The sequence below is a fragment of the Patiria miniata genome, unplaced genomic scaffold (genome assembly GCF_015706575.1).
Source record: "Patiria miniata isolate m_02_andy unplaced genomic scaffold, ASM1570657v1 HiC_scaffold_2, whole genome shotgun sequence".
Classification (NCBI taxonomy): Eukaryota; Metazoa; Echinodermata; class Asteroidea; order Valvatida; family Asterinidae; genus Patiria; species Patiria miniata.
Window position 1 is genome coordinate 6,411,983 of NW_024037058.1, and position 27,604 is coordinate 6,439,586.

Consider the following 27,604-nt stretch of genomic DNA (forward strand, 5'->3'; position numbering starts at 1 on the left):
ATCGCATTCGAGGGAGAATCGAAAGGCCAAGCCACTTGGCCTGCCAGAATGTCCCGAATGCGCCTCGAATGAGCCGGAATGCACCTCAAATGCATCTCGAGCTGCATTCTGTTTGAATTCTTTGAATTCTGGCAGCAATCAAAGTGCATTCTAAATATTCTGACTGTATTCTAACAGCATTCTAAATATTCCTACTGTGTTCCAACTACATTCAAGTTGCATTCGAGAGCTAATACACCCGGAATGTGCAAGAATCATTCGAGGCGGGTTCGAAGCGCATGTTAAGTATTCGAACGGCATTCTTACAAAGCTTGGTCAGTTTGAAATTCCCTCCCGAATGTGGCACGAATTTTGAAAATTCTTCATTCCGGCTGGTTCTGCTTGATTCCTGCTGATTCTGAATACGTGTGACGGGGGTCTTATACTTGCAAGCATAGATACATACATGCATTTGCTTTATTAATACAAATATGCAAACTAAACCATCGATGAGAAAGAACAAAATAAACTGCATGCATATACATACTCTAAGATTACTTTTAACTTTAAATAAACTTGAACATGAATTAAACTGCTGAAAACTGCTCACTGACTGGATTGATTTGAAATATACATATACAAGGGTCTAATATTTTGATCTTAAGAAATCTTATTTAGAGGCAAACAAAATTTTGTTCACTGCTTGTTTTACCATCGTGATTAAGGAAGAGAAAGTTTTTGTTTAAATTGATTAGGACTAGTTTTGCATGACATGCTTTCGAAATGAATTGCTTTGCTTTGTTTATTTTTAATGTAGAAATGCTCTTTTACAAACTTTACAATGAGAAAAGAAATTGAATAAAACTTAGCAATTCAACCTGTTGTTTTGATAAGTATTTAGTATCCTTTTTAATGTATTTCAAGTCTAAATCAAACAGATATATGGCAACAGTTTGCCTTTGAAAAATATGTAAAGAGATATAACCAAACTTAGTTTGCAATTTAATATCTCATCTCGTTAATGGTTGCCTTCCTATTTAAAATCTGTTTTAACAGATGTATATGTGTAGTTATAATAATTGTACCTTTAGAAAACGTATCAAAAGATACTTTAATTTTGTTAACATTTTAGTCTTTCATGGTGAATGATTGCTTTCCAAGTCTTATGCATTCCATGTCATAGTGAGAAATGTTAAATGACTAGAACCAAGTACATAACAATTTTGGTTAAACTATTTTTTTTATGTAAAGGTACACATTTAAATTGCCTTACGCCCTGTTACAGAAAGGGCATACAAAGAGTGGGGACTATAAAAAAAAGTGCCAGTTAATTTTGGCAAAATCCGAATGTTGAAATAGAATGTTGAAATTCAATTAAGTAAGTTCTGAGAAACAGGGGGAATAAGGTGGCATGTTTTGTATAGTTAAGAAGTGTTGAGACAAGATTTGCACATTTTGTTTTATGTTATTGAGAATACCACTTAAGAGCAGCAAAAGTGGGGTGGAGTGGGGGAGGGGGAGGGGGAAGTAGCACTAGCATATCCAGCTAGCTATAAATGTGTTGATTAGTTAGCTACAGTTTTGCCACCTAGGGTTGGATGGGGGTGTGGGATGAGGTGGGATGAGGTGGAGCAATAGCAGTTAGCATACTATATTTGTTCTTTGTTTCACACATCTTGGCTAATGCTGAACGAACCAAATAAACATCAGTTAATGATTCTATATGAGTGTATCAGTTACAGTCATGTAGTGTGCCCTATGAGCTCTGTGCACTCCAAAAAAAGGGCGCCCTTTTACCTAACAATGACGTCTTATGGGCGGAACATTTCGCTGGTTGACGCGCACTGTTCCTTGTGTGTGACGCACGTACACCAGGGGATTTGTTCTATTTACACGCAGTGGCCGCGCTTCGCGGAAAATGAATTGCACTTAGGCAAGATGGCGTTGGTCAGTCACCCCCAACTGTACTTCCTTTACCGGTGAGGGGGTGCTTGTGGACGGAGCAGATAGGAATTGAAGATGGTGCTCTGTGGACTACTCATTGAAACACAAAAGGATGTGACATGAACTTGTTTGTGCTTGCAAATGGTGTTGATTGTGCAACAAGGATTATGTACAAACCTGAGACGTTTTCACTCAATAAAAATGCAGATAAGAATCAGTACACAATTGACATTAAACCTCAAAGAAAATTGTTTTGTATTTGACACCTTAAGGCCTCAAGTAGTCAACACAGGTCATAATAAGCCGGAATGTCGCTTTATACACATTAACATTTAGTATGTTACGGAGCAAGGAAATATTTATTTAGAACTGTGAAAATGAATATCAAGATGTATGTAAGGTGCCACAGATTCCTGCATTTGTAGAATAACCACATTTTATGTTCTACACATCTATAGTACCAATGGTAGATCCGGGGGGGGGGGGGGGGGGGGGGAGTACCACCAGTGGATCCAGGGGGCCCAACAGGCGTCATGCCACCCCCCCCCCCCCAAAAAAAACCCCATTTTTTTTGGGGGGGGGGGGGTTACGTCGCAAAAAAGGCAGCCATTGTGCGTACACCACCCACACAACTGAACAAAAGCAATACAGTTGCACCCCCTCCCCTGCTTTTCATATTCAATTTGGTGCAGAACGTTTTTGGACCCACTTTTTCAGGACCATAAAATGTTTTGGCCCCCTCCTGAAATGTGTTCTGGATCTGGTCTTGTTTGGTTCCGGTATTTTAATCTAGATCAAGTATCATGCATTCATTTCGCTGGTCGCATCACAAAGTGACGTATTGTGTGCACAAAACTCATAGAAGATCTGTCACTTCTTAGTGCACCCAACGATTTGAATTTCCATGTGCTACAAAAATGTCATGTACAAGGAATGCAGTTCAACATATAACATATGCATTAAATTCATATTTCCGCTTCAGTGTAACACAGTGACTGGAACAGGCCCTTGGTAAATCTATTGTTACCAGAAACTGGGCCTTTGAAAGGGGCTCACAAAATAACAATACCTGTTGACTAGGCAATGCAAGTTCATCTGCGTGACCTGTGATCCATTGCAGTCTGGTGTATTTATAGAATTGGGAATATACAGGCCGTGAGCAATGCCACACCCTACAGACATTCAAGTCAATCCAGAGAGTGAGAACCATTAGTTTGCTGCAAACTATTCCATCAGTTTTGTTCATCAAACAGCCAAACTGATTGCAGAAATATCTTCTGACATCACTCAGGTATGTTTAGTTGATAATAAGCATAATTGTATCAAATGAGGTATCTAAACCATGTTCTTAACAAATTAAAGCCATTTCTACAGTAATATTGTGTATATTTTATGCAAAATGTGCAAATTAGCATGCACCATTATCAGAGGCCATTTCTGAAATGATATTTGTACATTTTTACGCACATTATGCAAATTAGCTACCATCATTAGCATACACTTTTGTATATACATGTATTTATGCAGGATATCGTCCATACTTGTCAACTGAGGTGTCTTGATATATATCTTTTTAGAGTCAATGATATTAATTATTTGTTGAGAATTGTTTCCCCAGGCGACACCCCAACCATCCCAATAAGTTCAATATGGCATAATCCCCCTTCCATAGAAGCACAGCTTTTTGAAATCAACTGAAGAGTTACGATTATTGCTTTTTGGCCAAACTTGATAAATTTCGGTCAGTTTCATTAATACACATTCAGCATAGCAGTTTCCCCCTAATTCAGATCAAAATAAGGTGGGTTGAAGAGTGATTGTTGATGTAAGACTTCATTTATTTCCAAACAGAATTGAATCTGACAGGGAACTGATAAACATTATCTTTAAGAGTTGTCGTTGAAATTGGCAGGGAAGCCTACAAAAGTAAGAAATGTTTCACCTGTTTGGGGGTCATTCCATGAAGTTGGGTACACAATCAATGCATCAGTGACAGTGGTCCAGTGAAAACAAAGTGCTGTTATTTTTTTTTTTGACAAATTAATCACATTTTTTATCGATCCCGATTTATTGAGGATGAATGGGCGAACAAGAAAAAAAAATTGTTTGGGACCTCCAATTGGTCGAAACCCAAACTACGTCACCAAAATATCATGGTATCCATGTTTATTTTAAGAATATTTTGTGACATGAAACATACTCGGTCTTCAATGTACGATTCTGTGTTCCCAAGAGTATATTTTAAATAATGTTTTGCAAATAAAGTTGAACCAATAGACCGTTTACGATTCCCTGATTGTTATTTATTCCATGCGTCTTGCATTTCTGAAGTATCGATCACGGAAGTCTCAGCGCCCATCGTAACATTTCGTGTCAGCAATGTTGCGAGGTGAAACCGAAATTTACCGACATATTGTAAAATGTCAGAGTCATTTAGAAGACCCAAATAACGATTTCCACGAGAAACAGTAGCATTCCATTCGTATCCAACCAGAAATCATGAAAAAAACTACACGATTTAAAAAAAACAACCGTGGTTACTCACTGGTAGTTGACTTCGCATCCACTAAAAAACGTGACGACGTGATAATTAAATGCGATCGCGCGTGCGCCCTCTATAGATTTTCTGGATGAACGTCTTGCGATCAAAGTACCCGGATGCAACCCTTGCTTTGTTGCAAGAAGAAACCCGCGTGCTTTCGGCAACTTTTCCATCGTGGGTGCCAATAGTTTTGGTGTCATTTTTTTACGGTGTGATGTCAGTTACGAGGTATACCACATTCGGGGAGGACAAACAAGGGTTAGATTACAGATTTATCAACACGGTGCCTGGTAATCCCGAAGAACTACTCCCTGTGTATGCTGAAACATGAATAACATCTCAAACAATTGTTGCAGTATAGTTGACATGCTAAAACCTGCACTTAGCTACGGAATGGATACGAAACAAAATGGTAACCGCGTGACGACGTGATATTCCATTTCCGTGATTTGGCATAAAACATGTTCATGCACGGTCAAACGGCCTCCAAATTACTAGATATGCCACCTGAAGTACAAGTAGACATCGATGATTAAGATGGTTGTACTTAAGTTTACTTACGATCCGGAAGAAAAGTGAAATTTTCCGTTCATTTCGGAGAGCTCCCCTCGCGATCTTGAACACGTTAAATTTCCGATCGTGTTTAATGTTTGAACGACGCGATTTCTTCTACATGCCCAGCGTACATTCGATGGTCCCCGTATCCCGAGTGCGATTCCGTTACCGAGCGCGCGCGATGCATCGATTATGATAATGAGTAGACTGGATCACGTTTGTAAACACATGTGCATTTCAAACGATAATAGGGAGTCGGGAACTAGCGCAGCTTTTATGGCGGGTACCAGTTCAAGCTGGTTCCCGATTCCCTTTTACAGTTCAAAATGCACATGTATGTGTTTACAAACGTGACTCATTATCATAATCGTGCATCGCGCGCGCTCGGTAACGGAATCGCACACGGGATACGGGGACCATTGAATGTACACTGGGCATGTAGAAGAAATCGCGTCGTTCAAACATTAAACACGATCGGAAATTTAACGTGTTCAAGATCGCGAGGGGAGCTCTCCGAAATGAACGGAAAATTTCACTTTTCTTCCGGATCGTAAGTAAACTTAAGTACAACCATCTTAATCATCGATGTCTACTTGTACTTCAGGTGGCATATCTAGTAATTTGGAGGCCGTTTTGAAGGTGAAATCTGATGTTTTTTGTTGGAAAATGTTGGTTTGGGACAGTGACAGGATGATGTTGTCCAGGTCGCGGTATTAGCTTGGACCCCACTATCGCCAGACCATGTCCAAAATGTTAAAAAAGGCGATAAGTTGGGTCCAAGTTACTCGGACTAGAAGAGGCTAAGCTTTCACAAATGACGCTAAATATGTGTCCCGAAACCCTAACTGAAATTGCACATCGTAATGGAAATATCACGACGTGGTTTCCATGCGACGGTGTGGTACGATTTTGTGTTTTGGCCTGTGCTTTTGCCTGCGTTGGATGGTCAACGTCTGATCTATTAAAAATGGGGTCCTTTTCATTTATCTGTTTGAAGGGGGTTCGAAAGTTGGTGATTTTTACTGAAGTTAGTCTAAAATAAGAGGGGAAGTGTCAACATTGATTGGTCACAGGCCAGGATACCGCCAGACCATTCCATTCTCATAATGGGGGTGGAGCATCATGTGATTTTCTTTTTCTGGTTTGAATTAAGATATTTCAACTTTTCTTTCAAACAAAAGAAACAAAACACATAAGAATGAATAGTACAAAACTAAAAAAAAATCTTCCCCTAAGAAATAAATTCATAATTTGCATTGATTTAGGCTTCAGCATGTTCAGTAAATTCATCCATTTGGGAATGGTTAATCCAAGGAACAATGCATCCAACAACACTGTTATGTAATGGGTACTAGAGGGTGGGAATGGAGTGGGGAAGGGGAGGGTAGAGTGGGGAGGGGGGGGGGTGGGGTAGGGGAGGGTAGGGACGGGATACGGGAAGGATGGGGACGGCAAAATGGTTTAGGCATCACATCTTGAGATGTAATCAGAACGTTCGATAATTTGGCATCCATGTTACATGTGAAACCCAACCCTGTCCAATAATGGGAGTCTCGAAGCTAAACTCTCTCACATCTTTAGCGGATGTTTCAAATTTGTTCATTTTTAATTAATATACCGGTAAATGAAGTTTTACTCATTTTTTTATCAAGTTTAAAGTTTATTACCTGATTAAGACTGAATTGTTTGTGATGGACTTATGATGGACTTGCAGGGACTTGTGATGGACTCGACTACAACACTGTTATGTAATGGGTACTAGAAGGATGGGAATGGAGTGGGGGAGGGTGGGGTGGGGTAGAGGAGGGTAGGGACGGGATACGGGAAGGATGGGGACCGCAAAATAGTTTAGGCATCACATCTTGAGATGTAATCGGAACTTTCGATAATTTGGCATCCATGTTACATGTGAAACCCAACCCTGTCCAATATGTTATGGGTACTAGAAGGGTGGGAATGGAGTGGGGGAGGGTGGGGTGGGGTAGGGGAGGGTAGGGACGGGATACGGGAAGGATGGGGACGGCAAAATGGTTTAGGCATCACATCTTGAGATGTAATCAGAACGTTCAATAATTTGGCATCCATGTTACATGTGAAACCCAACCCTGTCCAATATGGGAGTCTCAAAGCTAAACACACTCACATCTTCAGCTGATGTTTCAAATTTGTTCATTTTTAACTAATATAAATGAAGTTTTACTCATTTTTTATCAAGTTTAAAGCTTATTACCTTATAATCCATATATCAGTTTCACGTGTAACAGGACACCAATATTTTGGTGTCATTGTTACATGTGAAACCAAAAAATTATTTTGCATGGATACTGTCTTGTGTAAAAGAAATGGTAACATGGCAAAATAAGTTGAACGTGTGGGTTTGCTTCCTTGTGTTTTACACGTTTGGTGTAGACAAACATTTTTGGAACAGACAATACAAGAAAAAATATGTATGAAGGGCCAAATTTATATAATTTGCCCATTTCATGTGAGTGAACAACAGCTGATTTCAATAATCTCATAACGATTAGCCAAAAAATGTATGAATTTAATTAATGTACTTATCAAGCCCTTTTAAATACATTCTATACTTGGAGCATATCAATTCTATAAAATAACAATGGGAAAGGTGATTCCTCATGTTTGGTGTCCGTGTTACATGTGAAACTTGCTTTGCATCTGTTAATAAACAACACTGTTAAAAATAAAACGTTTGACAAGATGTCTCAAAATGGTTTATTATTTTAGACACTACATATATGTCAGCACCTAAAAAAGTTATTTTAGTGCTCTTCACATTATTTTGAAAAACTCACCCTCATGTCACACATTCTGTACCCAACTTTGTGGAATTACCCATATGCAATTTTATTACTTGTTGAACAAAAATGGTTTGTCTTTATCATGATGGATGTTTTACCTAAAACGTGAATCAATACAACTTCCCTGCATACAGGTAGTTACAATGCACTGTGGAAATATTGCAAAGTAGCACTGCTGATGCTGAATCACTGAAAGAAATAAGTATTGAGTTAGGCTGACTATAACTTAACTCAAGTATGCAAGTGAAGTGCTTAACTATTAATACCAATTGAATACTAGCTAAAATATAGATAAATATATAGGAAATGAAAAAGAAAGAAAGAAAAAAGAATCACCTTACAAAACTAATCCCTATGGTTGTATACTTGTACCTCTTTTATTTAGTGATTTATTTTGGCCTGTACTACGGACTTGAGTATCCTGATTTGTGACATACCAAAAGATATTAAACAAAATAACAGTCGGCTTAGAATAACTGTAATTATTTTGTGATCCCTGTGACTTCTTTATGTTTACCCTTCTGGTAAACCTGTCAATCATCATGCTCATACCACAAGCGCTAGACCTTTGGATCCAAATAAAACACAGCTAGTCTGCATGCTCTATTTTATTTAACTACAGGTGCATACCAAAGCTGTACACAAGTGGAATCCGGGAACTGCAAATGGCTGTACAGAGGGGCGTATACATACAGTAGATCGCCATCTTTGCTCATTTCTACCATTGCCGTAAGTGACATCAGAATGGGCAGATAGCAATGGCTCATTTCATGTGTAGTGAAGGTAAGCTTTTTTTAATGGATTGCAAACAAATGGACTTGCATCCTATCTTGTAATAACTACGGTACATGTAAACTGAATCCTTGCCAATTACATGTTTATGTAACGGACATTCAAGCAGATCCGTCAAACCAGTTAGAATAATCCAGAGATGGAATACATGTACATGAATCTCCTTGTACTTGTGACTGAAATATGTGGCTTTTTGTTGGTACTTAAACTTGCAAAACTAATGTTAGACCTATCAAAAGATTTGGCAGGCGTGCTGCTTTGTGATAAAAAAAGGACAAATAATTCAGGGAGACTTTTTTTTGGTTTACAAACTAGTGCCTCTTTCCAATTGAAATAAAAGGCCGGCCGGCTGCTGTAGGCCTACTTGAACTATTTTCCTATTCTATGACCGTTATGTAGATACTCCCCTTCCCCGGGTTATGGGTCTGCAAAAGAATAAGCAGAGGTACAACAAAAGTGTATGAACTGTCTGTTATGATCTGCTTCATTCAGAGCTTATAGCCAGGCCCGTAGGAAGCTAAAATTTATTGGTCAGGCTCATCTCAGGGCAGGGAGCTCAGTTGATGCATACGCATAGCGCGAAGCCCTAACGGCGTGGGGTTCGGGGCCCGCTTAAGGGCCCCGAAAAATTTTGGATTCCAGACGCTCTGTGGTGCAATCTAAGGCAATTTCTGACCACTTTAACCTTTTTTTTTGAGCTATCATCATTTAAACATCATTTTCAAGTTTGGAGTCAATTATCTTTTTATATTTTATATTTTATATGAGAAATCCCATGTCGGCGTTAAAGCATGAGAATAACCTGAAATGTTTGAGTCTTACGCTCAATGTGTTAGAGTTGGCAGGGCTGCAGAGGCGGATCCAGGATTTGACCCAATCCCTCCCAAATGTAACCAAAAGCCACTCCCCCCCCCCCCCTCCCAAACACTATGCATGTATACAGGGAATTTTATTCTTCGCAATTTGTACCAGACACATTTTGGAGCACTGCACATCTGCAAGTTTAACCAGTAGGCCTTATATGTCACTTGATGAACTTTACATAAATCGTCAAAATTAATTCGTCACAATTTAGCCTATCGTAGTGAAAAGTTTTGGACATTTGCTCATCGCATGTCGCCATGCACTACATGTTAAGTTATATGGAATTTAACCATGAATTCTAGTTTTCCTCAGACTTGTACTTGTGTTTTCTTAAAAAGAAGTGGTTTTCTAGCTGAGAAAATAGCAAGGAAGAACCGGTATTGTGCAAGCAAAATTCAGGGAATAATCCGTTGATACTAATATCTTGTTGGAAAATTCGAAAATAGTTTCAAGAAAGTTGCCGCCATGAATCAGAGTTTATGAAGGGACGGAAAGTGGGATTTGCTATCAGCATCAACAGGGCTTATGTATTTTTTAGAAAAACATTTTTTTTTGCAACCAGCTTGTGGGGAAGATTTCTGTTTATTTAAGACTTAATTCACAGGTATGGATACCAGTGTATGTACATGATTGAACTGCGGAGCGTAATTGTGTGGGAGTCCCGATATAATAGGACACCGCCATTGTGCATGGTGTGTTTATCGTTTATCTCTATGGCACAGCGATTGCGTGCGGAGGGACTTTCCCTCAATGAGAAATAATTTTGCGGAGAGCTCGAGTGGGCGATCAATGAGAAATTCGGACACATGTAGGAGAATGCTGTACACTAATGTTAGGAACTCAAGAATGACAACCCTGCTTCCTGAAATGAGACAGAATGGTATAATTTCGGGGGACTAAAGTTCCAGGAAGTGAGTATTTATTAAGCCAAGATACATAGACCCACTTTACAGCTTCCTTTGATCATTTTATTTGTGTAAAGTTTGCAGCCACGTGAGGTATAAAATGAAACTTTCTGCGTAGGCCACATGTACATGTGTTTAACCATGTAGTTCTATGTGTTTTTCACAGTACAGACTGTACACTACTCCATGTACATGCATGAGACATCCTAACATTTGGGACTGACTGACCCTGGGGTAAGGTTTTATATATATTTATTATTATTTTTGAAGACGATTATTGAACTAAAAGTGTGTCTAGAACCCAGATATGATTATGAAACTGTGTATTATGTAATAAATAGGCAATACTTATTTTTTGTTTCAGGGTTTTGTTTTGGGGGTTTTCTATTCCTACCTCTATGATTGACCAAGCATCCGATTGGTAATAAACCGTAGTGATCGAGAAGTGATTGATTGGTGTCCAGTTTCATCCGTGTTTAATCAAGGACAGACCCCAGCCCTAGAATTATAATAGGGTAGACCACCACATTTGTTAAGTATTTTTTTTTTCAAAAAAGAATACATCAGCTCGCAGAGTCTCTCATCCTCCAATTGATTCACATCCCATCAGGTAAAGAATGACGAACGGTCTTGTTGATAGCAAATCCCACTTTCTGTCCCTTCATAAACTCTGATTCACGGCGGTAATTACTTTCTTTGAATGATTTTGAAATTTTCCAACAAGATATTAACTTCAACGGATTATTCCCTGAATTTTGCTTGCACAAAACCGGTTCTTCCTTGCTATTTTCTCATTTAGAAAACCACTCCTTTTTAAGAAAACACAAGTACAAGTCTGAGGACAATTAAAATTCATGGTGGCCGCCAATTGCCATTCCGTTTAACTTAACATGTAGACCTAGTGGCGACATGTACATGTATGATTACGCCCTTTTCTTTTAAACACAAACACAAAAACAAAAACAAAACACAAACACAACACAAGAAAAAATTGGGGGAGGGCAACGTGGGCCACCCCCCCCCCCCCCCCAAAAAAAAATTGGAACCCATTTTTGGTTCAGTGTCGTCACAATAAAGGCAGGAACTGCATACATCACCATCTTTTCCTTAAAAAAAAAATGATTAAAGTGGTCAGAAATTGCCTCAGGTCGCACCACAGAGCATCTAGAAACAAAAACATCCACCCTTGGGGCCATGCAAGGCCTTGTATACATTAAAAGAAAAGATAAGCCTGTTATTATTGGTATTATTGGAGAAAGCTGTGTACAAAGTCTATGCGAAAAATTAATTATTCATAAATCCATAATAAATCACTTGATGAAGTCACCATGACATCACTCTTCGGGACACATCTTGGCTATAGGGACTATGCTTATGCCAACTTTCAATGATATCTGACAAAGATTAATGCCAAAAGTGCTATAATACGTCACTGTCTATGCGCATACATGAACATAAAATCTGTCAAAGTTAGCCAAAAATCGGATAAAACGGTCACTGTGGACAGCATTTGACCTCAGCAACACGTGCGCTGCAGGCTGACTGACATACGATGTATGTGCCTATGTACAACGTACGTGCATGTACATGTACATGTACATTGTGGACGTCCTGTCCTGTGCATGTGCATGTTTTGAAGCAGAGGTATTGTCAACGTGAAGTTTTAAGCGTGTGCAGGGTATGTTTGAGTTCCCTTATCGCCTCGAAACTTTGAAATGTTTTAGACCTACCCTTCACTCAACAATTAAAGTAAAAACAAATATAAAAACTGCCATGGTTGATTTTTCAGGAATTTTCAAATGAAAAAGAGTCTTTTCATTATAACTTCCGGTCTCATGACGTCATTCGCCTAAAACTTCGCACACGTCTTAAGGTGGTCAAGGTCATCATATACACCAATATTTAGGCGATTCCGACAAACTTCGCCACAGACATCTATTCAAAATACATTTTTGCTAATTTTCAACCTGTCGCTAGAGGGCGCTCGAAGATTGCATGACGTCATCAGTAGATGATTTGAAAAATCCATACCGCTTCCTATGGCCTTGATTATAGCCCCATCCTGCTAAAGTAAATCAGAAGTCATTCTTAGTCAGGTCAACTCAATGTGCCAAAGACATTCCTTGTCAGCAGCATGTATACTGATCTTGTTCTCCATCACGTTAATAAGAAAAAATTAGATACCTTTTCCGTTTCAAAAAATAGTGTACATGTAGCAGCGTAGCTTTCGATGTCATAGCGCCATCTTTATTCAGCATAGTGATTTAAACCACTCTTTCTTTGTCTTTGAAAACATGTTACTTGTCACCTTACTTGGGACTGACTTTCAATGAACCTTAATGTACAATTCCCCTTATGTGGTGAGAAATGTCTCATACATGTATATGTAACAACTGAACTGATAATGCGGCATTTTTCTTACATTGACAATGTAAACCCTATACTCCACACTGTTATGATTGATTGCTATTTTCTTGGAAAAACAGCCTGCAGGTTTGAATCATGCATATAACATGAATATTCTTTCAATTTTCTAAATACTGAACTAGATAGACACGAGTTTGTGACTTCTGTACATGTACATTTAAACGTATTCCAACCATATTATCGTTTGAAAGTTTAATGCATATATTTCAAAACCTTTTACGTAATGTGCTTCATTTTCAGGTTAAAGGTCTATCTACACCTATCACATCAAACCAAACAGTGAAGATTGCATCTAATGTTACTCACTGGTAGTGTTGCGCATGCCTACGTGAGGATTGTGAACGTTCAACCAATGAAACGGTAAGAGGCACTGGATTTTTAGGAGTCCACATAATATGTGACACTTGAAAAGTGTTTAAGACCAGCTAGCCATGTCTTTATCATCCGTTTAAGACCGGCCACGTGACGGGCTCTCGACCAATAGGAATGGCTAAACTGTCTGAGTTATTTATGAATACCAATTGAATACTAGCTAAAATATAGATAAATATAAAGGAAATAAAAAAGAAAGAACAAAGAACCACCTTACGAAAATAATCCATGTTGGTTGATTCTATACTTGTACCTCTTTTATTTAGTGATTTATTTTGGCCTGTACTACGGACTTGAGTATCCTGATTTGTGACATACCAAAAGATATTAAACAAAATCACAGTCAGCTTAGAATAACTGTAATTATTTTGTGATCCCTGTGACTTCTTCATGTTTACCCTTCTGGTAAACCTGTCAATCATCATGCTCATACCACAAGCACTAGACCTTTGGATCCAAATAAAACACAGCTAGTCTGCATGCTCTATTTTATTTAACTACAGGTGCATACCAAAGCTGTACACAAGTGGAATCCGGGAACTGCAAATGGCTGTACAGAGGGGCGTATACATACAGTAGATCGCCATCTTTGCTCATTTCTACCATTGCCGTATTGACATTAGAATGGGTAGGTAGCAATGGCTCATTTCATGTGTAGTGAAGGTAAGCTTTTTTTAATGGATTGCAAACAAATGGACTTGCATCCTATCTCGTAATAACTACATGTAAACTGAATCCTTGCCAATTACATGTTTATGTAACGGACATTCAGGCAGATCTGTCAAACCAGTTAGAATAATCCAGAGATGGAATACATGTACATGAATCTCCTTGTACTTGTGACTGAAATATGTGGCTTTTTGTTGATACTTAAACTTGCAAAACTAGTGTTAGACCTATCAAAAGACTTGGCAGGCGTGTTGCTTTGTGATAAAAAAAAGTACAAATAATTCAGGGAGACTTTTTTTTTGGTTTACAAACTAGTGCCTCTTTCAAATTGAAAAAAAAAGGCCGGCTGCTGTAGGCCTACTTGAACTATTTTCTTATTCTATGACCGTAAAGTAGATACTCCCCTTCCCCGGGTTATGGGTCTGCAAAAGAAAAAGCAGAGGTACAACAAAAGTGTATGAACTGTCTGTTATGATCTGCTTCATTCAGAGCTTATAGCCCCATCCTGCTAAAGTAAATCAGAAGTCACTCTTAGTCAGGTCAACTCACAAGCTATTTTAATTAACGGTGCCAAAGACATTCTTTGTCAGCAGCATGTATACTGATCTTGTTCTCCATTACGTTAATAAGAAAAGATTAGATACCTTTTCCGTTTTAAAAATGGTGTACATGTAGCAGTGTAGCTTTCGATGTCATAGTGCCATCTTTATTCAGCGTAGTGATTTAAACCACTCTTTCTTTGTCATTGAAAACATGTCAATTGTCACCTTACTTGGGACTGACTTTCAATGAACCTTAATGTACAATTCCCCTTATGTGGTGAGAAATGTCTCATACATGTATATGTAACAACTGAACTGATAATGCGGCATTTTTCTTACATTGACAATGTAGACCCTATACTCCACACTGTTATGATTGATTGCTATTTTCTTGGAAAAACAGCCTGCAGGTTTGAATCATGCATATAACGTGAATATTCTTTCAATTGTCTGAATATTGAACTAGATAGACACGAGTTTGTGACTTCTGTACATGTACATTTAAACGTATTCCAACCATATTATCGTTTGAAAGTTTAATGCATATATTTCAAAACCTTTTACGTAATGTGCTTCATTTTCAGGTTAAAGGTCTATCTACACCTATCACATCAAACCAAACAGTGAAGATGGCATCTAATGTTACAGCTAAATCAGTGTTGGAGAAGATTAGTATGGATCATCTGGAATGCTCCATCTGCACCAACCGTTTCAGGCAGCCCAAACTGCTGGACTGTTTGCATAGTTTTTGCCTGCAATGTCTTCACAAACTCCAAAAGACCCAAGATCCTAGTGGTACAAAGCTGACATGTCCTCTGTGCAGATGTGAAACCATGTTGAAAAAGTCTGGCATTGCTGATCTCCCTAATAACTTTGCATTCAGTGCCCTGGTGGAGGAAGTTACAATGCAGGAAAAGCTGCTGAAAGGTCAAGGGACAGATATCAAATGTCAAAACTGTGATGAGGAGAATCAGGCTATTTCAAGATGCATGGACTGTGATCATTTCCTCTGTCAAGAATGTCAAAAGGCACATGAACGTATGACTTTGATGAAATCTCATAAAATCTACACACTGGCTCAACTTCGATCAGGAGAGACTGCCTACAAGAGTAAAAAAAGAGAAGTTCAAAAATGTGGTAACCATCCAGATCAAAATCTCAATGTCTACTGCAACACATGTAAGCAAGTCATATGCACAACCTGCTCTATACTTGATCATGCAAAACACTCTCTCATTGGCCTACCAGTGGCTTTTGAGAAATGTAAGAAACAAATTGAAGAACTTGTTGTAAGAGTTGGTAAGAGTAAAACAAAACTGAACAACACCTTAGAGAAGACATGCAAATCTTGCAAGAAACTCAATACCATGTTTGCACACACCAAAAAGAAAATCTCAGAAAAAGCTGACCAAGAGGTTGCCAAGATCCGACAGGAGGAGCAGAAACTCTTAAAACAGTCTGACAGGATTTATCAAGGAAAAGTCGCAATATTTGAAGCTGCTCAAGCTACCAACAGGAAAGAGGTGACACAGACAGAGCACAAGCTGGAGGAGGTCAAACAACTCATGAATCAAGCAAGTAGCTGTGAGATTCTTGAACTTCAGCAGAAACTCTTGCATAACCTCAGTGAATTGACAGGGAAACAGCCACAGCAAGTTCCTGACAAGTTGACCTTCATGGATTTTAAAGAAGGTGAGAGGTCACTTGGGAGACTCATTCTGGAGGAAGAGCCAAAGGCTGCAGCAAAGCAATCACCAAGACCTGGAAGATCAAGTGTGAAGGAGAAATGGGAATTGAGGACTGAAGTCAAGAACTTTGAATTAAGAAATACATATATACATGTACGACATGTTTCAGTACTCTCCAACAATAAAATACTGGCACTCTCTAAATCAAACTTCTTATTCGTAAATAACAACAGGCCCCCTACTTGTATTCCTGCAATATTCAAGGTCTCACTGCCTAGTAGTCAAACTGAGCCATCTTATATACCACAAAAGCTACAACTCAATGGCCTCACTTATGATGTAAGACATATTGCAGTCAGCAAGGATGACAAGCTCCTTGCTCTAGATGGTCCAGTAGTCAAGGTCTTCAACAAGCAACATCAGCTCCTCCATCAGTTTACACCAGGTAGAGGGTCAGACAGCCAACCAACATGCCTTGCAGTGGATGACAACAATCTGATAGCAGTGGGTTTTGAAGGCAAGAAGGAGATTTCTCTACACAACTCAGATGGATCCCTCATCAGGAGAATGCCTGCTCCAATGATGGGATATTATCTGACAATGTACAATTATCGCCTAATCTACACAACAGGCTTAAACAAAATGTTGGTATGTGTGGACTACTTTGGTGCCAATGTATTCTCAGTAGACATGACCAACAACATGCAGGACGATGGGGTGCCTTTTGGTGTGTGCTGTGACAGTGATGGCAGCATCTATGTTGCTGTGTGCAAGTATTCAGCAGGTAATATTCTGCATTACAGTCCTGATGGCAAGTATATTGGATGTGTGATCAAGGACTGTGGTCGCCCATATGGCATCACATTCACAACAGGTGGTGATCTGGTAGAGGCCGTAGGACAGTTGGTAAAGGTCTATCACCGAGTGTAAGGACAGATTAATTAAACTGGGGCTATTCAGTGTATCCACCAACCACTTCCATCAGGCATTGAACATTGCTGTCACTTCTTCTTTGCGTGTTTTTAAAGTAACCTACAATATGTTTTGCCACTTGCTCAATGAACTCCGCAAGATCTCTTGCACTGCACAGGCTAGTTAGCAAAGGGCAGATGAGAGCATATGGTATGCTCTGCCCCTCCACAATCACATGCCGGCAGCTGAACCACTTTGTAGCCCCATTTGACGCGGTCTGTGTTTGGCCAGTCCTGGTTCTCAAGCGGTTGAGAGTTGTCCCATTAACCCATGTCGATGTAGCACCTGTTGGGAGGTTTTCAGCTAGTGGTATTTCCATGTCAGTCGGTGGGGGTTGTTTCCGAGTCTTTCCTTCCAGAATTGGAGTCTGACCTCTTCCCTGGATGTTGCGAGGGAGTGGACATGGCTGAGGAAGCTTTTTCTTGATTTCTGTCTTTGTGCCGGAGCTTGATGTCCAAGGAGGAAGTGATGATTAACGCTCATAATTGATCACTTTGGACATCTCAGCTCGGCTGGCAACTTCCTTCAGATATCAGGAGGGGCAATGCCAACAATGACGTTGAAATTGCTTGTGTTGGTGGGTTTCAAGCATCCAGTGATCGAACAGCATGTATTGTTTAAGGCTGGGTCAAGTTTCCTAGCACGGGTGATCTCTCCCAGATGGGGCATACGTACTCCGTTGAAGAATAGCACAGAGCCAGGGCAGTGGATCTTAGGGTGCGTGCTTTGGATCCCCATTTCGAGTTTGTCAATTTCCTTATGATGTTATTACATTAACTGCAGTTTTGCTTCTACAGCTCTGAACGAAGTCTCTTTTGATGAAGCACAGAGATCGTCCACATCTGAAACCCTCAGTGTCCTGATCTATTGGTTGGTCATTTGTGTAGACGTTAAACAGCAACGGAGCCAGCACACTGCCTTGAGGTAGGCCGTTTTGCTGTCATCGCCAGCAACTTTGTTTGTTGTGCAGAACAACAAAAAAGCACCTGTCTTTGAGAAGGGCTCTAATAAGATCTGTAAATGCCAGGTCTTGTATCAACCCAAGGATCTTTTTCAGGAGGCGCAGTGGTTTACAGTATCATATGCGGCCGAATGATCAACAATAACAGCTGCGGTTATTTGTCCTTTTTTGAAGCCTATCCTCAATATGCTGTGTCAGATTCAAGAGTTGGCTTATTGTTGCCTTGCCAGGTCGAAATCCAGCTGGCTGAGGGATAAGGGATGTCTCGGTAACAGGGGCAAGCCTGTTTAGGATCAGGCGCTCGAACAGCTTGTATGGGTGACATAGCAGGGAGATCGGTCAAAAACTTTACACACGTGCGGAGTCTTTACCGGGTTTAAAAGAGCAAATACTCTGGTCTTTCTCCAGATCTTTGGGATGTTCTTGGTCACCATGCAATTGTTTATCAGGTCAAGAATCCATTTCCGCACCAGAGGTCCGAGGTGTTGGATCTCCTTGGTAAAAATACTATCACTGAAAAAGAACTTTAAAGTTCATTCCCTCAAATAACATTCTACAGTACTGTATATTTGGTTTATTTGTAAGGACAGTGGTCCCTGTATTTGTTGAACTTGGCTCCAATACCTTAAACACTCCCCCATTGGAAACTCGTGGACTTTAACACTCCAGCCTACTTCCTAAAAAATCCTAGATCTGGCCTAATAGTAAAGAGTAAAGGCATGACCTTTCACATTACTTGCAAATAGCGCAGTGCACATTTTCAAAGTATTACAAACACGAGGGAAAGTATTACCACAAGAGGCAATTCAATTTTGTGTTTCCAAGTATAATATATAACATAACCCTGCTCCTGTATAAAATTTAAACATTTCCTTAAATTTTGTTATTCGATTTTTCGATTATTGGGAAAATTGTTGGGATTTTATAAATGCAACTTATTTTCGAACGAGAAAGATTTTGCACCTGAGCTGTGTACACGAGACAAAAGTAAACACTCAAAAGCAACTAGACGAAAAATGTGTGGTTTTGAACTAAAGGGATAGTTCAAAAGTAAATGATATGCAATCCCTTGGTTGTCTCTTTCACAGTGCTTTCTGAGTGCCTCATCAAGTTAATATTAGTTTCATTACATTTACAACCAAGTTGAAAATGAAAACCTTGTGCATTCTACTGCAATGATACATGGATGTTTGTGAATGTGGTTAGTATGATAGATGTACATTTGTAAACTGAAATCTTTTTTTTTTGCCTTTCTTAAATGTGATTTTTTAAATACTACAATAGAAGATGCATTTGGAACATTCTTTGAATTTGGGGTCCACTTTTTCCTGTCCCTGTACATCTGGCATCTACGATTTTGTATTAGAAGACATTGTTGGAGGTCTCTACCAAAGTACTGGTCTCGAGACTAGTCTCAACAAATATTAATTAGTTTAAAGTAATTTTTCATGCGACTTGAATTACAAATTATACATTGCAGAGGTTGCAGGGACAGGAAAATGTCCGACTTTGGACCCTATATGTATAGAATGATCTACTTGTTCTGTATCATTACAATAATAGTTCAGTTTCTTCCATAATTGATCAAAGCTTTTGCTTTTTCGAATAAGTATTGGTTTGCTAAATGCTGATAGACCAAGTCGTCTAAATGAAGCACTGAGCATTTGCTTTAATTACAGAATCTCTCTCCAAGAGAACGCAGCTTCCATGACAACAATGGCATTTCAGCAAAGATCCAAAGTCTGTTATTTTACCAATCAGCATCTCACATACGTTTAAGCCGCATTTTCCACTGGGCCTGTTACAACTCTGCTCCTAGTGTTATTTGCATACATAATGAGGGCTGCCTGTTTTACACCAATGATGCAACTCAAAAAGATATATTTGTATTTTATCATTTATAGATCACTTAATTTGGAAGCCGTTGTTATTGTATCACTAGTTAGTTCATTTACTGTATATTTTGTCGAAGACATTTTAAAAAACTTTTTCTGAGAACAACCGTCTTTTCTCAGTTTTCGTTTTTTACATTTAGGACCATGTTGTTTTTGACAAAAACATAACATCAGTGGTTTCCCCAACATTTATACTTGTACATAATGGTAGAGGGGATTATCAAGTAATCAGATTTGTGAACACATTTTCTCTTGATTTTTTTTATCTCCTGATTGACTGCATTTGAATATTGTCCAAATGCTCTCAAAATATATTGAGTATGTAACTATGATCTTAGAAAATTAGTCAGGCTTGTTGATGTCTGGTACCACATATCGCAAGCAAAAAAATAAACATTGAAACAATACTGTTTGGTCAGCTTTTAAAAGTGCTCATTTTTGTCAAAACAAAAAAATGAAGCGAAAAGAAATCGATTGTATGTTAAAGATTGCCTTATGGGGTTTCATGTTAAGTATTTTATTGCCTGTGAAAACTTCACATGTCATGAACAAGACAAACTCAGAATTTTTTTGGTACTTTAGCAACCGCTTGTGACAAGGGAAAAACTACCACTTGGAATTTTTTACCCGAAATAGCATTTGTAGGGCATGCTATATACAAAACAAAATGTTTAAAGTAAATATTTCTTTACATTACGCATGTCAAACAGTTAACAAGACACCTGACATCTAGCAAGAGGAAGCCCCTAGATGCCAGGGCCGACATAGTATGGTTGCTGAGGGCGCAGTCAAGTTCCCCCTGCAACTATAGATAAATTATCAATATCACACACTTTATGGGAGTGAAACGTACGTGATCTGGAACTTTCTAAAGGTACCAGCGGCGTAACTAGGGTTAAGCTTCTAGGGGGCACCTGGGGGTTCACCAAATTTTTTTTTGGGGGGGGGGGGGGGCAAGGAAGGTAACATATACATTTGTTGTGTGCAATTCAAGATTTCAAATGGAGTGGTAGGGGGAGACACATGCCCCATAGTTACGCCAATGAAAGGTACACAGAAATAAGAATTCTAACATCATATCAGGTTTAACAGTCCCTTTCATAGTTACAATTAAACTAGTTACGAACCAATAAAAGATGTGAATGGTATCAACCCCCTTTAATTGCCTAATGTTGCAGTCCACTCTTTTCTGCATAAATTGGAATACAAAATGGTTTAGTAGGAATGAAGCCTTCACACTAGTCTTGAGTATCACCCATTGTATCACCCTCTCTGTCTCTGGTCCAGTGAGTGATATAATTTCGCATGCAAATTTATTTGACCCCATGCACAAGCCATGAGTCGACGTGACATCATTTCATTCCGAAATCTGGACTAAGCTGTTGATTGTTCAATTTTGATGTCATGTTTTGTAATACAACAATGGGCATAGAGATCCAATAAAACTCGACACTGGCTTTCAAAACTGTTAACATACAGGAACTCTCACCGTGGGTGAAACGTGAATGCGCAAGAGGGCATTCTCATTACGTCTTCGAAATACTATATGATGACAAATCAAAGTCACAGGATGTTCGGGAATTGTGTAACATATCCATACAGTCCGCAACCATAATTTACAACGTAAAAGCACATTATATATCGTGTTTAGGTTTTATTAGATGCACATGACAATGGGTTACCGAAGACCCGATATAGAAGGCGCCTGCTGAATGGTCAGAATATAGAGGTCAATACGCAGTCTTGTTTTGCATTAATTAATCGCCGCATCTGCTGGCATATCATAGACCCTTGCTGTGTACAGGGATATTCCATGGACTACCTTAGCTTCCTCCCCCTACAATTAAGAACAATCCACAATGCTGTGCGAGTGTGCCAACAAGTGTTTGCCTCAAGAGGCCACTTTTCAACTTGACGGTCTATTTAAACTGATACTAATTTCTACAAAATGAACTTACCTGTACATGGAAGTACATTGGGGAATCTGTTCTTGTTTTTGCAGACAGGTTTCTTGGCTTCCTCACAGTTGACTGCCACTGACATTTCATTTAGCACCTGAAGTTTAAAGTAAACAAATTGACAACACATGTTACAATACTTTTTCTCTTTCTAGCTCGGACTTCAATTACAATTGACAATTGTTGACTAATGTGATGTGGGATCAGTGGTGTATCCAGAGGGGAGGGGAGGGGGCAGGGGATGGGGCAGGGCAGGGGATGGGGGGGGGCACCTTGTCCCCAGCAGCTTTTTTGAAAGATATTTTTTCAGTAACTATTTCCATAAATGGTTAGAGAGTTCTGACAGGAAAAAAAGAAACCAAGCTCCGAAACCATTACATTGATCTGTGAAAATCGGCATATATTTTCCAGTATGCATAATAATGGTCACTTTTGAAAAAGCCCCCATTTGGAAAATGAGTACCAGCCTGACCCCCCCCCCCCCGACCCCCTTTTGGTTTTCGCGGTTGCCCCCCTGACATCAAAAGCTGGATAGGCCGCTGTGTGGGATATGACGTTTTTAACACCCAGGGGCTGCAAATTGCCTCGGGTGCTATGTACATGTACATGTATGGCCATCACATTACACACTGGGGCACAGGCTGCATTTTGCAGTCGATGTGCAGTACACACATCACCCATAATGAACTCACTTTCGATGCGAGAAACCTTTAAAAGGATTATTTACGTTTTTGTTTTTGTTTTCTTTGCAAGGTCGACACCAAAAGAAACAATGATTCTTTGGGAAAATCTGTTACTTTAAAAGCATTTTTGAAAAACTTAACCCAAGTCATCACAAATATCTTATATTGTGATCCCATATCAAATGTCTCAATTGTAATTATTCATGCACAGTATAGACACTGTTTACAGTCTTCAAATACTCATGAAAATTCCTTTGGAAATGTGAAAAGGAATATTATGAGTATAAGATACCATACAATGCTGTATTTAGGTTTCAAGATTTCCAAATGGGACTGACAGGAATAACCATGGAATAACTAACTTATAATGTTCTATATCTTGTACTGTAATCTAGTGAGTGTCATGCATACATTGGCATATATTTCCTTTGCTACAGATATTTCATACAAATGTACAAACATGTACATAGACCTACAGTTCAACATATTACATGTGTTGAATATTTCCACTTCAGTGTAACACAGCAACTGGAACAGGCCCTTGGTAAATCTATTGTTACCAGAAACTGGCTTTGAAGGGGTTCAGAAAATAACAAGACCTGTTGACTAGGCAATACAAGTTCAACTGTGTGACCTGTGATCCATTGCAGTCTGGTGTATTTATAGAATTGGGAATTTACAGGCAGTGAGCAATGCTACACCCTACAGATATTCAAGTCAATCCAGAGAGTGAGAATCCACCAAATAGTCCACCAGTTTCTTCATCAAACAGCCAAATTGCTTGCAGAAATATCTTCTGACATCATTCAGGTATGTTTAGTTGAGACTAAGCTTGACAAATGTAACCACAATAACCCCATAGGAATCTGTGCAGACATTTGACTAGAAATTTGTACTTCAGTTTCCTTCTCTGATGCACCATGAGCAGTTTGTTTAACCAGTCTGAAGAAAATCATGACTTCACCAAATGGGGAAAAATGAGTTAATGCATTCTATCAACTATCATTGGATTAGACGTTTTTGGGTGTTTTTTTTTCATGTATTAGAAAAGCAACAATTTCATTAAGGCCACACTCTTTTTCTTTTCTGCTGCCTTTTTTATTTTGTAGGCCAAATTGAACAAGATAAAATTGAGATGTTTAGCCACTTTTTAATTTTATATTTTCTCCGTACTTGTGATTATTGCAGTGGCAGTGTTGGAACAAATAAAAGCATGAAATTTACCGTATCACAACACAGCCAGAGAAGTGTCAGTTTCTCTGGCCATACATCAACTGGGTTTTGTTGAGATGCTGCAAACGCATGGGCAATGCTCATGGCAAGCACTATGGTACGAAACTTTGCTTACACGAATGTTTACGTGAATGCAACTTCATAAAAAGTATAAAAATACTTTGGTGAAGGGCAAAACCAAATATTCAATATAGAAAAAGTATATTGACTGAATGGTTAGTGGCAGCGTGCTTGTGCCTTGGTGTAGAGCATATTGTGCATTCAGCCTGCTCATGACCTGGCAACTTTTGCCTAATTTTTCCTCTTTATTTTTTTTACTTCATTTTTTACTTTCTTTTTTTTAATATGAGAAAGGTACACCATGCAATAATAAACTTTTTCTTCGCAAACATTTGTGCCTTTGGAGGATTTTTTTGGGGGAAAATTATTTCAAATTTCAGTTCCTTTAGATTTTGCTTTTTTTGTTTACAGGTGCACCCATTTATGTTTTAGAAATCGAACAGTGCGTCTGTAAAACAAAATGTACAATAAAAAAAAGAAAAAAGAAAAATAACCCATTTGACCAAACCACAGAAGAACTAATGATTCATGATTTAAGATGCAGGTCACCTTGTTCTTCTAATTAACAGGTCCAAGAATATTAACAATACATGCTGAACTGAAGGACCAAGATGGCATCTAATGTTACAGCTCAATCAGTGTTGGAGAAGATTAATGTGGATCATCTGGAATGCTCCATCTGCTCCAACCGTTTCAGGCAGCCCAAACTGCTGGACTGTTTGCATAGTTTTTGCCTGCAATGCCTCCAAGAGCTCAGACAGAGCCAAGATCCTAGTGGTACAAAGCTGACATGTCCTCTGTGCAGACGTGACACCATGTTGGAAGGGTCTGGGGTTGCTGATCTCCCTAATAACTTTGCATTCAGTGCCCTGGTGGAGGAAGTTACAATGCAGGAAAAGCTACTGGAAGGTCAAGGCTCAGACATCAAATGTCAAAACTGTGATGAGGAGAATCAGGCTATTTCAAGATGCATGGACTGTGATCATTTCCTCTGTAAAAAATGTCATAAGGCACATGGACGTATTGCTGTCGTGAAATCTCACAAAATATATACACTGGCCCAACTTCGATCAGGAGAGATTGTCTACAAGAGTAAACTAAGAGAAGAAGTTCCCAAATGTGGTAAGCATCCAGATCAGAATCTCAATGTCTACTGCAACACATGTCAGCAAGTCATATGTACAACTTGCTCGGTACTTGACCATGCAAAACACTCCCTCATTGGACTACCTGTGGCTTTTGAGAAATGTAAGAAAAAAGTTAAAGAACTTGTTGCAAGAGTTGGTAAGAATAAAACAAACCTGAACAACACCATTGAGAAGACTTGCAAATCTCGTAAGAAACTCAATACCATGTTTGCAAACACCAGAAAGAAAATCACAGAGAAAGCTGACCAAGAGGTTGCCAAGATCCGACAGGAGGAGCAGAAACTGTTAAAAGAGACTGACAGGATTTATCAAAAAAGAGTAACAACATTTGATGCAGCTCAATCCAATAACAGCAAAGATGTGACCCAGACAAAGCACAAGCTGAAGGAGGTGAAACAACTCATGAATCAAGCAAGTTGCTATGAGATTCTTGAACTTCAGCAGAAACTCGTGCATAACCTCAGTGAATTGACAGGGAAACAGCCACAGCAGGTTCCTGACAAGTTGACCTTCATGGACTTTGAAGAAGGTGAGAGGTCACTTGGGAGACTCATTCTGAAAGAAGAGCCAAAGGCTGCAGCAAAGCAATCACCAAGACCTGCAAGATCATGTGTGAAGGAGAAATGGGAACTGAAGACTGATATCAAGAACTTTGAATTAGGAAATACACGGCTACGACATGTGTCAGCACTCTCTGACAATAACATAGTATTAACCAATTTGAAAAATACACTATTCACAGTATCACTGACCAATAGTCAACATACACCATCTCCTATCCCACAAAGGCTACAAATCAATGGCCTCACTGATGATGTAAGGTGTACTGCAGTGAGTAAAGATGACAAGCTCCTTGCTCTAGATGGTCCAGTAGTCAAGGTCTTCAACAGGCAACATCAGCTCCTCCATCAGTTCACACCAGGTAGAGGGTCAGACAGCCAACCAACATGCCTTGCAGTGGATGACAGCAATCTGATAGCAGTGGGTTATGAAGATGAGGAGGAGATATCTCTACACAACCCAGATGGATCCCTCATCAGGAGACTGCCTGCTCCAATGGTTGGAGGTTATCTGGCAATGTACAATCACCGCCTTTTCTACACAACATTTCAGAACAAAAAGTTGGTTTGTGCAGACTACTATGGTGCCAGTGTATTCTCAGTAGAACTGACCAGCAACATGCAGGGGGATTGGCACCCTACTGGTGTGTGCTGTGACAGTGATGGCAGCATCTATGTTGCTGTGGGTGGATATTCAACAGGTTTTATTCTGCATTATAGTCCTGATGGCAAGTACATTGGATGTGTGATCGAGGGATGTGGTTCTCCACGTGGCATCACATTCACATCAGGTGGTGATCTGGTAGTGGCTGCAGGACTGTCTGTAAAGGTCTATCACCGAGTGTAAGGAAAGATTAATTAAACTGGGGCTATCCAGTGTATCCACCAACCACTTCCATCAGACATTGAATATTGTTAATTATCACTGAAAAGAACCTTGAAGTTCATCTCTCGAATAAGACATTCAACAATATTCTATATTTGGTTTATTTCTAAGGTATTTGCTCTCCGTACGTGTTGACTCTCATACCTCAACCACTTCCCCTTTAAAAAATCTTGGACTTTAACACCCGCTCTACTTGCTACTTCCTATAAAATCACAGATCTGGGGGCCCAATAATGACAGCAAAGAAATGACCCTTCACATTGTTTGCAAATAGGGCAGATTGCACATTTTAAAATTATTAAAAAACGAGAGGGAAAATATTACCACGAGAGGCAATTCAAGTTTTTCGGATTCATCTCAGCAAATGCAAAGTCAATGCATGATGTGTTTTGAAAGTATAAGATATAACCCTACTCCTTTGTGAAATGTAAAGATTTCCTTAGATTTTGTTATTCAATATTTCCAATTATGGGGAAAATTGGTGAGTTAAAAAAAAACACAACTGAGTTTCAAATGAGAAAGATTTTGCACCTCCGTGTACACGAGACAAAAGTAAATACTCAAAAGCAACTGGACGAAATATGTGATTTTGAACTAAAGTGATAGTTTCAAAGTAAATCATATGCAATCCCTTGGTTGTCTCTTTCCCAGTGCTTTCCGAGTGCGTCATCAAACTAATATTAGTTTCATTACATTTACAACCAAGTTGAAAATGAAAACCTTGTGCATTCTACTGCAATGATACATGGATGTTTGTAAATGTGGTTAGTATGATGGATGTACATTTGTAAATTGAAATATTTTTTTCTGCCTTCCTCATATGTGATTGTTTACATACTACAATAGAAGTTGCATTTAGAACATTCTATGAATTTGGGGTCCACTTTTTCCTGTCCCTATACGTCTGGCATCTACGATTTTGTAATTGAAGATGCACTCCTTTATGTGTGTACTCTTCCTCCAAGAATGCTTCTGTGAATCAAATGACCTATCCAGCAAATATTATTAAGTTTGAAGTCATTTTTAATGCCACTTGAATGGCAAATTATAAATTTGGAGGTTACAGGGACAGGAAAAATGTCAGACTTTGGACCCTAAATGTATAGAATGACCAACTTGTGAGAGGTTCCATATCTTTACGGTAATAGTT

The 27,604-nt window shown here is 39.1% G+C and overlaps 1 protein-coding gene across 1 annotated transcript; it reads left to right on the forward strand.

Annotated features, from left to right (window-relative positions):
* The first annotated feature begins 24,393 nt into the window (after positions 1-24,393).
* Positions 24,394-26,793, forward strand: LOC119726599 (E3 ubiquitin-protein ligase TRIM71-like). The gene has a single exon (XM_038198338.1). It carries the CDS (start codon positions 24,472-24,474, stop codon positions 26,413-26,415), a length of 1,944 nt encoding a protein of 647 aa, XP_038054266.1. The 5' UTR covers positions 24,394-24,471; the 3' UTR covers positions 26,416-26,793.
* Positions 26,794-27,604: the final 811 nt, after the last annotated feature.

Coding starts and splice junctions, on each gene's coding strand:
- LOC119726599 (XM_038198338.1), top strand. CDS start 24,472: ATGGCATCTAATGTTACAGCTCAATCAGTGTTGGAGAAGATTAATGTG.